Source organism: Gasterosteus aculeatus, chromosome 2 (assembly GCF_964276395.1).
Source record: "Gasterosteus aculeatus chromosome 2, fGasAcu3.hap1.1, whole genome shotgun sequence".
NCBI lineage: Eukaryota > Metazoa > Chordata > Actinopteri > Perciformes > Gasterosteidae > Gasterosteus > Gasterosteus aculeatus.
Window position 1 is genome coordinate 24,387,786 of NC_135689.1, and position 15,313 is coordinate 24,403,098.

General features: G+C 48.4%; 2 protein-coding genes and 1 long non-coding RNA gene across 8 annotated transcripts in view; 2 read left to right on the forward strand and 1 right to left on the reverse strand.

Annotated features, from left to right (window-relative positions):
- Positions 1-4,224, forward strand: part of atp2b3b (ATPase plasma membrane Ca2+ transporting 3b) — a 39,801-nt gene extending 35,577 nt beyond the window's left edge. For all 6 annotated transcript variants that reach the window (XM_078087669.1, XM_078087666.1, XM_078087670.1 and 3 more), the window contains one exon: positions 3,187-4,224. In XM_078087669.1, the coding sequence (XP_077943795.1) occupies positions 3,187-3,212 (26 nt within the window). In that variant the 3' untranslated portion in view covers positions 3,213-4,224. The remainder of the gene's footprint in view (positions 1-3,186) is intronic.
- A 1,158-nt stretch (positions 4,225-5,382) lies between these two features.
- Positions 5,383-8,843, forward strand: LOC144387239 (uncharacterized). Its single transcript, XM_078087682.1, has one exon. The coding sequence runs from the start codon at positions 6,970-6,972 to the stop codon at positions 7,639-7,641; it is 672 nt and encodes a 223-aa protein (XP_077943808.1). The 5' UTR covers positions 5,383-6,969; the 3' UTR covers positions 7,642-8,843.
- Positions 8,844-12,322: 3,479 nt separating this feature from the next.
- Positions 12,323-15,162, reverse strand: LOC120829251 (uncharacterized). Its single transcript, XR_013452460.1, has 5 exons — positions 14,981-15,162; positions 13,591-14,155; positions 13,330-13,490; positions 13,079-13,153; positions 12,323-12,716 (listed from the first exon to the last, which is right to left on the reverse strand). It is a non-coding gene; the product is annotated as an uncharacterized LOC120829251 (long non-coding RNA).
- Positions 15,163-15,313: the final 151 nt, after the last annotated feature.

A 15,313-nucleotide genomic window follows, 5' to 3' on the forward strand; every position in this document is an offset into this window, starting at 1 on the left:
TAAACCCGGCCACCAGACGCTCGCTGTCGGGCCCTCCATCTGAGCCTGGCTCCAAATGGGGGCCCCGGGCTTCCTCCGGGCCGGGTAACTCCTTCCCTCTTCCGTTTTTTCATGGGGTCTTGAACCATTCTTAGTCTGGCCCCTCGCCTGAGACCACTTTGCCAAGGGTAACCCTACCAGGAGCACAAGGCTCCCGACAACACAGCCCTCAGGTTCATAGGGACACACAAACCTCTCCACCACGGTAAGGTGACGGTTCCCAGAGAGGTGACCCATCTATCTTTATCTTTAGACCTTGGTGACCCCTCTATCTTTATCTTTAGACCTTGGTGACCCATCTATCTCTATCTTTAGACCTTGGTGAGCCATCTATCTCTATATTTAGACCTTGGTGACCCATCTATCTCTATCTTTAGACCTTGGTGACCTTGGTGACCCATCTATCTCTATCTTTAGACCTTGGTGACCTTGGTGACCCATCTATCTTTCTATAGACCTTGGTGACCCATCTATCTCTATCTTTAGACCTTGGTGACCTTGGTGACTCATCTATCTTTAGAACCCATCTGAGGATCTGGTTTGTTGTCATTTCACACGGGCCTAGTTGCATCTGCCTGCAATACACGTATAGGTTATGAAACTGAGCAAAACAGGTTTAGACCAATTCTCAAATCCACCCTCAGCTCCTCAATCCTTTGCTAAACTCCTTTTATATTCAAAACGATTTTGGCGTCACTCTTTCAGTCAAATAAAAAGGAGAATGTGCATTGAATTGAGGAGGTTGTTGCTGAGAAGCTGCTATGGATTAGAGGCGAGTCATTCCATCACATCAAAGTCCAGCCTGGTGGTGGGAAACGGGAGCCATTAAGCTTCTTCCTCACAGCTTCTCCCGTCTTTATGTTCTCTTCTCATGAGCAGCCTCTCGACCTTCCTTCTGGTACTTTAATCATCATAGTTTTTCCATCAAGCACTGCTGAAAGAGCCAACAGGGAGAGACGGAGAGAGAAAGAGACATAAGTGACACAGCAGTGCCCTGACCTCCGGGCCGCTGTGGTCACGCTGGGGACGTTATATACTCGAACGTTTACTCTGTCCTCGGGACACAAATGTTTTTCTACTGTCCGACAGGCTCTTTGAAAAACAGATAAGCACTGAACCTGCTGCTTGGCAGCTCTCTGTCTGTCAGTCTATCATATATGGCAGAGTCATATATAGAGATCTCCATTCGCCTCTGGTAATCACAGTTCGGACCGGTGACTCAAAGCTTCCCCACTGTTGGTCCGGCCTCTGATCCGGTCCCTATGTAGGGCTCTGCCGTCCTCCGCCTGTCACTGTTACTTGCATTGAACTGTCTCTGCTTCTGTCCAGCTCATGCTGCTTCTTTTCCTCTGCGGGGGCTCTGGGGAAGGATGCATGCAGCAAGTGCCATAGCAACAGATGTGTTTCTGCACGCATACACCACTGCATGATGCCCCTCCAAGTACACGCATAGCCCTCACTCTGATCAGTGTGTGTGTGTGTGTGTGTTAGACAGATTCTGATTCTGCATGACCCAGCTGCCTCTCTCTTGCCACAGAGCTGCACGCTGCTGTGAACCATCATCTTCTGTTTCTAGTAATCTGACCTGTGACACACGGTTCTAACCTGCAGATTCTTGTGATGTCGTCGGCCTGTTTTGCAACACTCATTTCTTTTGCTTTTTTCTATCCTGCAGCAGCTGCACCGTCAGCATCATCATTATTTAGATCACTCTGCTCTCACTGCTGCATGGCTGCAGTGCGTTTTGCATGTGTGTGTGTGTGTGTGTGTGTGTGTGTGTCACTGTGTGTGTGTGTGTCACTGTGAGTGTATGAACCAGCTCTACTTAACAAACAGATCCTGTGATTGAAAACTGGCCAATGCGTGCAGACGTCCGCCTCCAAGCCGCACCGCGTGGAAACAGCTGAGCTCAGTCACGCTCTTGCTGCATGCGTGTGTGTGTGTATGTGTGTGTGCACTCATTGCAACAGTTTCCTGCCATCAGTTTTTCACTGATCATTAAACACAGTCACCATTCCTGCTTCTTATCCATCCGTGCCTAACAGCCCAAATGTGTGTGTGTGTGCATGTTTCCCAGTGTTTCTCCACACACACACACACACACACACACACACACACACACACACACACACACGCGCGAGGCTGTGTATGTTGTAATGGTGTGAACTAAATGTTCTTGTGTGTTTGCTGTGTGAGAACTGACATGATTAAATGTCATTAGCCTCATCGACATTATGTTTGGTCTGTTGGGGACAGACGGGATCAGGTGGACGCCCTATTGACAGTTTCAGACATGAGCTGCGTATCAGTGGGATTCTGCCCACGATAAGTGAGGACGAATCCCTGTTCACTGGGAGAGACGTTACTACAAAATAAAGCAAGAGGTCACTTCCACTGAGAAGTTACAGATACACTTTGATGATTGTAGAGGACCTCTTCAGTTTCATTGATCTATTCCCAGATAAATGAAGCCAAGACGTTAGCTACTTGTTAACTTCTCACATGACAAAGCGTTAAAATGACCATCACATGACAAGCAGCCTTTGTATGTCAGATCTCTGCCTCTTTACATTCGCCAGATGTTAGCCGATTAGCTTAGCTGAAGCACAGAGGCTGGAAGCAGCTAGCCCGTACGCAAAGCTCACCTATTAACATCTGGAGTGCTCGACATGGAGAACTGGCGAAGAAATAGTTGTGGACACAAACCTGCCAGTTTGTATGTCTTTAAATCGTCATTGTATTATAACCAGGAGATATGATACTGTTCCAATCTTTATCCTAAGCTACGCTAACTCGCTAGTTGATGTGGTTTCCTATTCACCACACGCACGGTTATCAATCTACTAATACAACTCTTGGAGTGAAATGTTCCCAAAATGTTGAAAATGTTGTAAAATGCTGCTGTACTTTGGCCCCGCCCATTTTGGTTGGATCAGCCAGACTATTTTATGCTCATCTTCTCATAGAAAATACCAAAACAATTATCTTCATAAACCCACCTGGTCCTCAGTCTCCGTCCGTCTGTCACTGTCTGTCTGCTGGAGGACACAGGCCTGTCTCTGGGTTTCCCTGGTCTCTCTTCTCGTCCATCTCGTCTAACTTCTCTCCTTCTTGTGGTGTCTCCTCGCTGTTCCTTGACCTCGGCAGATGCGGGTGGTGAAAGCGTTCCGTAGTTCGCTGTATGAGGGCCGGGAGAAACCGGAGTCCCGCAACTCCATCCACAACTTCATGGCCCACCCGGAGTTCCTCATCAACGACCTCATCCACAACATCCCGCTGATCGACGACACCGACGTGGACGACGAATCAGAGCTCAGCAGATACCAGCACCTGCACCCGGCCCTCCGCAAGCCCCCGCCCCCCCCCGCCCAGCCCCCGGCCCGCTCCCACCCCACCCGGCCCTACCGCCAGTACAGCCTCCCGGTGACCCCGTGCAACCGAAACAACAACAACAACAACAGCAGCAGCGTCTGTTCAACAGTCACCCGCGGCAACCGGAGCCCACCGCCCCCCCACCAGCACCACCACGCCCACCATGGCAGGGACAGGCCGGCGAAGCCCTGCGCGCCCCACCCAGCCCACCGCTACTGCGTGGAGACCTCCTTGTGACTGAGCTGATCGTGGGTGGGGCGGGAGGGCAGAACGGGGGGCAGCGGAGGGCTCACCAATGACATCTTCACCCCCCCCTTCCTTCCAGCGGGCCGAAGGACGGAGGCGCCGGAGGGAGTGGACTTCAGCTCGCAGCGCCCTGAGAACATTGCGGCTGTCCCTCCTCACGCCCTCAGTCCCACCCCCCGACGCCTTCTGCTCCATCCGTCGCCCCCTCCCCGGGGAACCCAGCCACCCGGCCCCGCCTGACCGCACGCACACGTGTCCCACACATGCACGGGTCTGACGGGGTCACGTCAGGGGCGGAGCTTCTTGGTCTGCATCATCGCCACCTACCGACCTGCCATGGCCGCCCCCATCACCTCCTCCACCCGATCACTGGTGGACGAGTAAAACGCTTTAACTCCATCCTTCCATTCACTTCTTCCCAAACACAATGGTTTGCATTCATTTTCACATGGTTTGTTTATTGATTTTCTAGTTGTCTGGGACTTAAAGTCATTCCTGTCTCTCTTTTAGTGTGTTTGTGATTGTCTTGTCTCTTCTGAAAAAACTAAAACAAAATAATAACAAAAATAGAAATTGAAAAGAAAGATATTGTTCATTTAAACGTAATAGTAAATAGTATGGCTGCAAAAGTTGGGATATACGTATATATATATATGTATAAATACATATATACATAAAATATGTATACATATACATGTAAAATGTGTATGTTTGGGAGGCAACCGCACAGAACTCGTCACGTTCATCTCTCATAAGTTCCATAAGTCCAAGTGATCTGTTCCCTGTAGTAATTCCCCTGCTGTGAGACGCTGTGAGACGTGTGGGACGTGTGTGAGACGTGTGTGAGACGTGTGTGTGACGTGTGTGAGACGTGTGTGGGACGTGTGTGAGACGTGTGTGAGACGTGTGTGAGACGTGTGTGTGACGTGTGTGAGACGTGTGTGGGACGTGTCTGGGATGTGTGAGACGTGTGTGAGACGTGTGTGAGACGTGTGAGACGTGTGTGAGACGTGTGTGGGACGTGTGTGGGACGTGTGTGAGACGTGTGTGAGACGTGTGTGGGACGTGTGTGAGACGTGTGTGAGACGTGTGTGGGACGTGTCTGGGATGTGTGAGACGTGTGTGAGACGTGTGTGAGACGTGTGTGAGACGTGTGTGGGACGTGTGTGAGACGTGTGTGGGACGTGTGTGGGACGTGTGTGAGACGTGTGTGGGACGTGTGTGGGACGTGTGTGAGACGTGTGTGAGACGTGTGTGGGACGTGTGTGGGACGTGTGTGAGACGTGTGTGGGACGTGTGTGGGACGTGTGTGAGACGTGTGTGAGACGTGTGTGGGACGTGTGTGAGACGTGTGTGAGACGTGTGTGGGACGTGTGTGGGACGTGTGTGGGACGTGTGTGAGACGTGTGTGAGACGTGTCTGGGACGTGTGTGAGACGTGTGTGGGACGTGTGTGGGACGTGTGTGAGACGTGTGTGGGACGTGTGTGGGACGTGTGTGGGACGTGTGTGAGACGTGTGTGGGACGTGTGTGGGACGTGTGTGAGACGTGTGTGGGACGTGTGTGGGACGTGTGTGAGACGTGTGTGAGACGTGTGTGGGACGTGTGTGGGACGTGTGTGAGACGTGTGTGGGACGTGTGTGGGACGTGTGTGAGACGTGTGTGAGACGTGTGTGGGACGTGTGTGAGACGTGTGTGAGACGTGTGTGGGACGTGTGTGGGACGTGTGTGGGACGTGTGTGAGACGTGTGTGAGACGTGTCTGGGACGTGTGTGAGACGTGTGTGGGACGTGTGTGAGACGTGTGTGAGACGTGTGTGGGACGTGTGTGGGAGGTGTGTGAGACGTGTGTGGGACGTGTGTGAGACGTGTGTGAGACGTGTGTGGGACGTGTGTGAGACGTGTGTGGGACGTGTGTGGGACGTGTGTGGGACGTGTGTGAGACGTGTGTGGGACGTGTGTGGGACGTGTGTGGGACGTGTGTGGGACGTGTGTGAGACGTGTCTGGGACGTGTGTGAGACGTGTGTGGGACGTGTGTGAGACGTGTGTGAGACGTGTGTGGGACGTGTGTGGGACGTGTGTGAGACGTGTGTGGGACGTGTGTGGGACGTGTGTGAGACGTGTGTGAGACGTGTGTGGGAGGTGTGTGAGACGTGTGTGAGACGTGTGTGAGACGTTCGAGACGTGTGTGGGACGTGTGTGAGACGTGTGTGGGACGTGTGTGAGACGTGTGTGAGACGTGTGTGGGACGTGTGTGGGACGTGTGTGAGACGTGTGTGGGACGTGTGTGGGACGTGTGTGAGACGTGTGTGAGACGTGTGTGGGACGTGTGTGGGACGTGTGTGAGACGTGTGTGAGACGTGTGAGACGTGTGTGGGACGTGTGTGAGACGTGTGTGGGACGTGTGTGAGACGTGTGGGATGTGTTTGAGACGTGTGTGAGACGTGTGCCACTCCGCCTGGTGTCATGCTGACGAACTGATGAGTCTGTGCTTGTTTCTCTCTTGCTGTCCCTAAAGCCATTGTGTCGTTTGTCTTGTCTCGTGTCCTCTGGACTTTACTGCGTGTGGGTGTGCGGGTGCGTGTGTGTGGGGGGTCACTGTTGGATGACACAGATCACTCAGTCCGTAGTCACGTCATGCTGGGACACTTCAGTGCTCCATGTGACGAGTGATACCATTTTCATTCCTGCACGCTAAGTATGCTACGGCACGTTAGCTTAGCTTAGCTGGCTCTTTCTAAAGGAAATCACAACCTGCCTACTGCTAGCTAGCTCATCAATGGACACTGTATATGTCATTAGGTGGATCGGTTCCTAACACCATATCTGCAGCCCGTGAACGGCTTATAAGCAACTGAAACAAACTGGGTCGGTATGAAAATGTCTGTAATTTCATTTCCAAAAATCAAATATTATCTCTTGGTTGTCCGGAGACATGAACACAGGTGCTACTATATTAGATAACAGTAGAGGACGTCGTTACGCAAACCAGGGCAAAACATGCTGCATGAGCCCGCTCCGAAAATGAATCCCATTCGTAAAGCTTCACCTGCCGGGCCGACCTCAACATTCCATAGAACATTCCATAGAACATTCCTAACAGCCGCATCACATTCCACACCTGACGTGCGAGTCGTCCCATCCCATGTGGCACCGTGTGTGGCTGAACCGCTGACTCCATGTTTCCTGGGACCATGACTCGCCCCCCGCCCCCTCTACCCCCGCCCCGTCGGTGGACCCAGTTGACCTCTCAGTCATCAGCCCGTCCCCCCACCACGGAAAGACAATATGCAGAGACGCCACGTGGACGGAGATGACGACACGCGCGGTGAGAGAGCGGACCGTCCTGATGGTCCTGATGGGTCTGATGGGTCTGATGGTCCTGATGGTCCTGATGGGTCTGATGGTCCTGATGGGTCTGATGGTCCTGATGGTTCTGATGGTCCTGATGGTTCTGATGATACTGATGGGTCTGATGGGTCTGATGGTCCTGATGGTCCTGATGGTTCTGATGATACTGATGGTCCTGATGGGTCTGATGGGTCTGATGGTCCTGATGGTCCTGATGGGTCTGATGGTTCTGATGATACTGATGGGTCTGATGGTCCTGATGGGTCTGATGGTCCTGATGGTTCTGATGGGTCTGATGGTCCTGATGGTCCTGATGGTTCTGATGGTCCTGATGGTCCTGATGATACTGATGGTCCTGATGGGTCTGATGGGTCTGATGGTCCTGATGGTTCTGATGGTCCTGATGGTCCTGATGATACTGATGGTCCTGATGGGTCTGATGGGTCTGATGGTCCTGATGGTTCTGATGGTCCTGATGGTTCTGATGATACTGATGGTACTGATGGTCCTGATGGTCCTGATGGTTCTGGTGGTTCTGATGGAGGATGCTCTCTGGGAACACCCTGAAATAACTGCAGAGCCCCGTCTTATGAGCGCCCGTCACCTCCACCATTGGTCGGTGGGTCGGTGGTGACATCGTATTGGTCTGTCTGTTTTGACGCATGCATTTGGTATCATTGATGTCCCCTTTATGTGTTAATCATTGAGGACACTGTGTGCTCTGATGTCTCCTGCTCACACACACACACACATTCTGTTCAAGTCCAACCTGCTCTACTTTAGCACCTCTTAGCACAGCTCTTATCAATGCTTTCTCACACACACACACACACACACACACACACACACACACACACACACACACACACACACACACACACACACACACACACACACACACACACACACACACAGGGAAACAACAGTCTTATCATCTAGTGGTGTAAATGTGACTCTCCAGTTCCAGCCATCTTTGTCCATCAGCCACGTTACATCACGTTGTGAGACCGTTTCACAGAAGGCAAAACACAATGTGAAAAATAATATATTATATTTATCAAAATTATAAATTGTACAATCACTTCTGTACAGATCGTCCAAATGTGCATCTTTGAGTTACTCGGTTTTCTTTGTTTATTTTGGGTTTTTTTCTTTCTTTCGATCCTGCTGCTTTCTGTAAAGAGGGACAACAAATGGAGGCTCTTGTATATTATGATTATTTTAGAAAAAGACCGTTGCACATCCTCCCGAGCATATTCTGAGCGCTGTGTTTTCTGTCCGTCGAGCGGCCCCTGAAGTGTGCACAGGTTGAGAGCTGCTTCTCGTCACCGCTCTGTAAATAGGGAACAGGAGATCCAGATGTTCCTCGGTGTGATCTAAAGGGCCGGGTGGTGCAGAGCTAGAGACTGCAGAAGTGCAATGCATCCACGCATTGTCAGGCTGCTCTTTTAGATCTACAAGTACACACTGCCATGTTACGATGGGAGGGATTCTTGTTTTACCTTATTCATTATACATACTGTTGTAAATATTGTCCCCTTGTTGCACAACGCGGAGCTGTTCTGCAGACAGAAAATGCAGCCTTCACTGTGCTGACATGAAAAAAGACCAAAAAAAACAACAAAACATAAAGACTATTGAATATATTAAAGAGTTACCTGCCTGTTATTTAAGCGAATAAATATCTATATATGAGAAAGAACACACCTGTATACTGTAGACTAAATCTGTATGGAAATCTAAGAGAATTTAAATGGAAATTAAGTCCAACACCTTTTGTCTGTATGAAAGAAAAAATACATCAACGTATTCTACAATAATAACTTTGACAAAGTCTTCGTGGTCTTGTGTTGTTTGTTCCCAATGATGCAAGACTGTAACCAGCCCCCCAGCAGGGCCTCATTCTGAGGAGGTTCTTCTACGCTGAAACGGCCACATGAATTGAAACGAAGCGGTTGCAGTGTGTGTGTGGAGACACCAGCAGACAATTGGAACGTCCAGACCCAAGTTACCACCAAGTTACCCAAAGACGTCAGGCAGGAGCGCTGATTCATCAGGTCACCTCTTCCCTTAAAGGGTATCGAGTCATTCTTAGTTCCTGATTATTGTAACACGTCTCATAACTATTGAATGAAGCGCTCCTAAGTCGTGCATGAGCTGCTACTCAGTGTTGTGCGTTCCTGATGGTTAATGACGCACACGTCTCTGACCAACGCGTCCATAGAGGGATGTGGCCGGCGAGCGGGACATTTGGACACATGTATATCATCAAACCTTCCTAATGCCCCTGGGAATCAGACCTTTTCACAGCAGATCCGTCTCCTGTGAGAGGAACTGGTGGCTGTGTGTTTCTGATGAACACAGCGTTTACAGGCAGCGAGGCCACACTTCTTTCACCACTTGGACATTCTAGAGATTTGATTTTAAGGTTGTACAGATTATTTTTAAAGCCATGGAAAAGACGAAACCCTCGCAGCAGGTCCACCTGTAGATGGCTCAGAAGAAACTAGATGGAGCGACCGAGTCAAAGCCTTAAATCAGCGATGTGAGGTCTCATGGCCGTTGACCCGAACCCAATAATTTACAAACCGCATATTCTATCGAAAATAAAGAAAATAAGAAGCCAGGAAGGAGGCAAACGTTTTCAGTCACTTTAGGATTCAGATTAGCTCCTTCTGGTTTGTCAACAAAGGCCTTTTACTTTTGAACAAAGTGCATTAAGGAATCAGCTTTGACAAAAAGCTTTGATGCTTGAAATTCTTAAAAACACTGATGTAAATCGCGGCCGTCGTGCTCTTAAGTCTTTTCTTTAGTTCTAACCAGGAAAGTAAGTGAGTGCAGGCGGCGTTTGGAATCCTTTCAATGCTTTACCTTCTGAGTCCAGCACCAGGACCCCGCGGCCTCCTTTATGTTCTCAGAACAAGGTAAGCGATGAGGCGCCTGCAGGTGTTCAGTCTTCAGGTGAAACCCGTCCGTGAGTCAGGACGCCAGAACAAACAGCGCGTTCATTTAATGACACGCGGTTCAGGGACGGCGGCCGTGTGCACACTGTAAAGCCCTCTGGGGACCATCAGGGAGACGGGACACAGCGTGTGCTGGATGGATGGAACCTCTTGTATGTTTTACATCAGTTGGACGAGTCATTTTTCTTGATTTCACGTGCGCATCAACTGTTGTATTTACCTTTATACCAATATTACCACAATACTTCACTACCAGATATATGTATATTCATGTACACACCACAGGCCACTTTAGTAGGTACACCTGCTAAATTGTTTGCTAATCAGCAATGGCAGCAACTCAATGCGTTTGTGCGCGTAGACGTGGGGAAGAGAACGGAGGTACAACGCGAGCATGACAACGGGGTAGAAAGGGCATCACGTGACCGTAACGTGGATTGTTGGAGCACGTCACTGACTGCTCATCTACACAGAAAGGCCCAAATAGAGAACATATAAGTGAGCGACACCACATCTCAAGCCAATAGACCTCTGGGACGTGCTGCAACGGGAGCTTCAGCAGCTGCGTGACGCCACCATGTCAGTACGGACCAACATGTGTGAAAGTGAAAGTATGCCAGGAGGAACCAAGGCAGTGCTGAAGGCAAAAGGGGTCCAAACTCTCACTAGTACGGTGCACCTAGTGACGTGTCCGGTGAGTGTCTGTCAACTAAAACAGAAAACATAAGGCTGTTCTATACACCGTATTTTCCACACTTAAAAGCCTTTAATTTTCTCAAAAAACGACCGTGCGTCTTATAATCCCGAGCGCCTTGTATGTGGATCAACTGGTTGATCCACACTGGTTGTACACGGCTGTCAAAATGTTTCAGTATGAAAAACCAATAATAATAACTATGTTTCGGTACGACTGGTAAACTACATAATGTGTGTTTGAGTCTTTCACAAACTAGTTATTCCGCCCTTAAGTCTTGGAAATGGGGTCTCCCTCGTTCCACCTTCTTGCGCGAGCGGTCACGTGCTGCACGCGATGCAACTGAAAATGAAAATGTTTTAAATAGGTCATTCTTTGAAGGTGCGCCGTATAGTGCGGAAAATACGGTAATCGTCATAAGTCTTAACATGCTGAACATGAACGCACTTAAAATGTCCCAATGGTCAAAAGTACAATTTGTTACAACTGCTTGATTTTTAAAAAGATAAATAGTTAACAGGGTCGAGCTAAAGCTCAAACGTACAGATCTGACAAGATGACGCACCAGTCAAAAGTTTAGCAGACATTATGGAAGGTTAATTAAGTACAAAAGTGAGAGGCAGCACCTCTTATTACCGGTCCCGTCCCTCCTGACTGCTCCAACACGTCTGTCAATACACAACACGCGTGTGCTGGTAATGAAACGCAGCTCCGTGGCTGGAGCGTCACTGTAACTAAAGCACAGACCTGCTGGACTAACACGCTCACAACAGTCCACGGCTTTGTTAGTCCGTCCTGCTCAGCTCGTCTACGGCACACTGGATGCCACTGGTTCCCTTTTAAACGCGTTGTGGCAGTCATTAAATGATCCGATGAGCAGATGTGGTTGGTGCGCCGGTTTGCGTCCCCTCTGGTGTGAGGTAGGACACGCGTAACGGTTTGTCAGACCGGTCCAGGCCCATGAAAGCCCCCAGCACATATAATCCGCTTTGTTCTTGGGCAGTAGGAAAACTTAAAAATATTACTTAAGTGATAGTTCAGATTTTTAGAAAGTGCATTTGCATGAACTACTTCTCATTGTGTTACAACGGCTGTCTGAGCAGCGCTCGTGTTCCCAGAGAAAGATGGACTAGTTTGGCAATGGTGGCTTTGAAAAAGGAGAAGTGGAAACTCTCTGCAGCAGTACGACGCTTTGCTTCTGTGCCGCTTTACCTACTGAGGTGATGAAACACTTAGTGACGTGAACCAAAGATCCGAACCATCCCTTTATCTATGGATACATTCCACTTAGGGAGCCACGGGGTGGCTGTGCTGGCTAACTGGACACTAGAACACAGCTCCCACTACCCAATTCACCAGAGCTTTTCTAACGCCGGCAATGGAAATGGTCCGTCATAAAATATTATTTTAAAGCGTTAAAGAGAGACTGACGGATGCTGCTATGGCTTGAAGTGAATGGGCAGGACGAGGACTCCCTGCATACTGCACTGCTTTGTACCCATCAAATGAGGTTGTGGTCATTAGTTTTGAAAACCTTTACCAGACCAGGAAAAGTAAGACCATTATCGGCAGAGAGCTTGCTGTTTAGAAAGAGAAAAAGAGATGCATTAATATCAACAGCACAGAACAAGACACAGTAGATATTAGTTACTCAAATCTTAATGAAAATATGATTTATTTGTCCAACATCAGGTCATTTGCCTCAAACAATATGTATTCAAATTATATACACATTTACATTTAGTTACACAAAGATGGCTTTCTCACCACTTCGATCAGATAATTTGGGATGTATCTGCTGTACACATTCCAGTAAGTCAATATACACAAGACATAATAATGAGACTAGTAAATCTCATCACATCATGAGGAATTGAGCAGCTGTAGTCAAGCCCCCAAAAAAGCTCAATTTGCTACGCTGACAAAAGCTACAGATGTTGAGAATGAAATATGATCACGCATACCATTTGTTACCGATACTACCTTTAAAAAAATACCAGGCAACGTTGGCAGCAGCTTGTCCAGCCTCTTCACCTTCCCCAGCAGAATCCACTTTAGCATAAAGAAAAATAGGTGCGCTAAATAAAAACATTCTTATGTACAATGGTGCCGGTTCACAAAGAGATCATTCCTTCGCAAAAGAAACATTTTACAGTCTTTGTTTTAACGTTTAAAATTTGACGGCCGATACAAGATCTCTTTGTGGAGCTTCACCCATATCTTAACATCTTAGTATTCATGATACTTCAAGTTAGATTTTAATTACAATCCAATAGTGTCCTACAACAAACAGTAAGTAAGTAAAAGACATTGGCAAAAGAAGTGTATCAAAACAGAAGTACTGAGGTCGGTGCTGAACTCCTCAGGCCTGTAAAAAGAACTAAAGAAGAAGTCTGTTCTGGTCTGATCCTTACCATGGAGTCAAGGAGGTAAAGGTGTTCAGAAAGCCACTCATCCCGCATGGTGCATCAACCATTACCTAGAAGAAACTGTCAACAAGGTTTAGCAGTAACGTGTACTCAATCCAGCATTACACATGCACATTCAGCAGTTCTTAGGTATCTTAACTAATTCAACGGTGTTGATCCACCCTCAGGAACGTTCGGTAAAGAGCCACATCACGTTCAGCCCCAATATCTGAAAACACAAAGGTACTTGACCCTACATTTTGAGCGATGTGCTCGCACTCTCTGCACACTTGGTGCAGAACTCCACTGAGACGTGGTTCTTGTCCACGTGCAGACACACGCCACCCGCTGTCTCTTTCTCCTCCACTTTCGCACGCTTTCTGGGCATGGCGTAGTCGTGGTCGTTTGAGTTGGGTCCCTGGAAAAGCGAGGAAGATAATTTCATCCCATTCACACCGCTCAGCCTGGACAAGAGCTGGGCTAACATGCTCTCATTGGCCAGCACAGCCCTCAGGTACCTGGTCTCATCTTCCAACTCCTCCACTCGCTTTGTCAGTTGAGAATTTTCATGTCGGAGCACGTTGTTTTCTGACGACAGGACGCCAACTTTCTTCTCCAAACTGGTGACATATTCTTTCTTCCTGAGGCGATTTAATCTAGCGGCAACGGCGTTTTTGTTGATCATGTGGCTTGACTGGCTTTGCCTCTTCTTGATCCTCGAGTCAGACGACGTTCTATCTGGAGAGGATGCCGTTGACGCCTCAATCTCGGAATCTTGGTCTTTGGCACTGAAGCCAAGATTGGCCAACTCAATATCGAAAAGCGAGGAGGCGGTTTCTCTTTCAAGTGTCCATTTTAAGTCTTCAATTCCAAACAGGTCATCTAGTTCTAATCCAGCGTTGCTCATATCATCACAGGGGAAACTCTCAGGCGGACTGGAGAAACCTTTGACAGTTTCCACCACTTCGACTTCCAGGGGCTGAACCGCTGTGTGGTTCACAGTGCGTCTCCTCCTCGTTATCATTGTGGTTTGTCAGTCAGACTGCGAAGAAGCTGTCCAGAATATCCTGTGAGATTCCTCACCTGTGGAGACAACAACATACTTTCAGTGTGTAATCTTGCAGCAACGGGGAAACGTACCACTGTTGAGTTAATCAGTATTATATCCACTTCATCATAACGGGCTGAAAGCAGGCGACACGTTTATCTCAGATAAAACAGCTTAGTGTGACAACACTATTACATATAGTGTTGTCTATACTACATTATACTTGTATACTGTAGTGTATACTGAATGGACGTACTACTACTGTAAACGTTTATAGCATTATTTTGGCTCTGGTTAGGTGTGGTAACTAGGTGTGGTAACATGCAGCGGAGACTAGCGAGGCTGCGCGTGTCTAAACGTTTCACCAACGTAACGTTGAGCGACTTGTAGCTTGACGAGGCCTGCTAGCATTGCTACCCGAGGTTAGCACGGTACGGGGTTCAACAACAACGCTGTAACACGGACCCTGCCACACACAACGTGCACAACTCTACCACGATGTGTAGCATTATAGGTCAATAAACGACCGAACGAATACACATTGCCGGTTTATGACATAAACCAGCAATGTGACATTAGCGTTAGCGTCCTAGCTAGCGCTAGGCCTCAATGGCTAGCTGACAGGATGCTCCAATGTTCTGATGAATTCAAAAACATCTCATCTAACGTTGCATACATTGGCTTTCGTTGTCTCACTCGAATAGTTAACGTTAACATCGTGTGCCAGTTAAACGAAACGTGTTCGCTCTCATTTCGGTCAAGCTAATGTTAAGCTAAAGCCATGCGCCGTCAACCAAGTGACGCTAGCGTACCGAGTGACGCAGCATGTTTTAGCGGGACTTCTTCTTCAAATAACTTACCGTTCCGTTAAAGATGCTTTGACACAAACCGAACAGGAAAGGACTGCGACACCGTCCTTTGACCAACCGGCGCCGGTGACAGAATGCGTACCGGGACGCTACCAGCGGAAAAACACGACAATGGCGCGTGACGCGGCTCCGCTCAAAAAGTAACTCTGCGGGAGACTTCCGGTCAAGTTTTCAAAATAAAAGTCTTATAGAACGTACAAATGCAGGCTACTATGTCGCAGTCATATGACCAATTACACAACACCTGTTAGAGAAAACAAATCAACGCTTCATGAAAGTATTCATTACATGGCTGTTTCTTTTTTACAGGTGCTTCTATTTTTT

Excerpts from the sequence above, each read along its gene's own strand:
- LOC144387239 (XM_078087682.1), top strand. The coding sequence starts at position 6,970 with ATGACGACACGCGCGGTGAGAGAGCGGACCGTCCTGATGGTCCTGATG.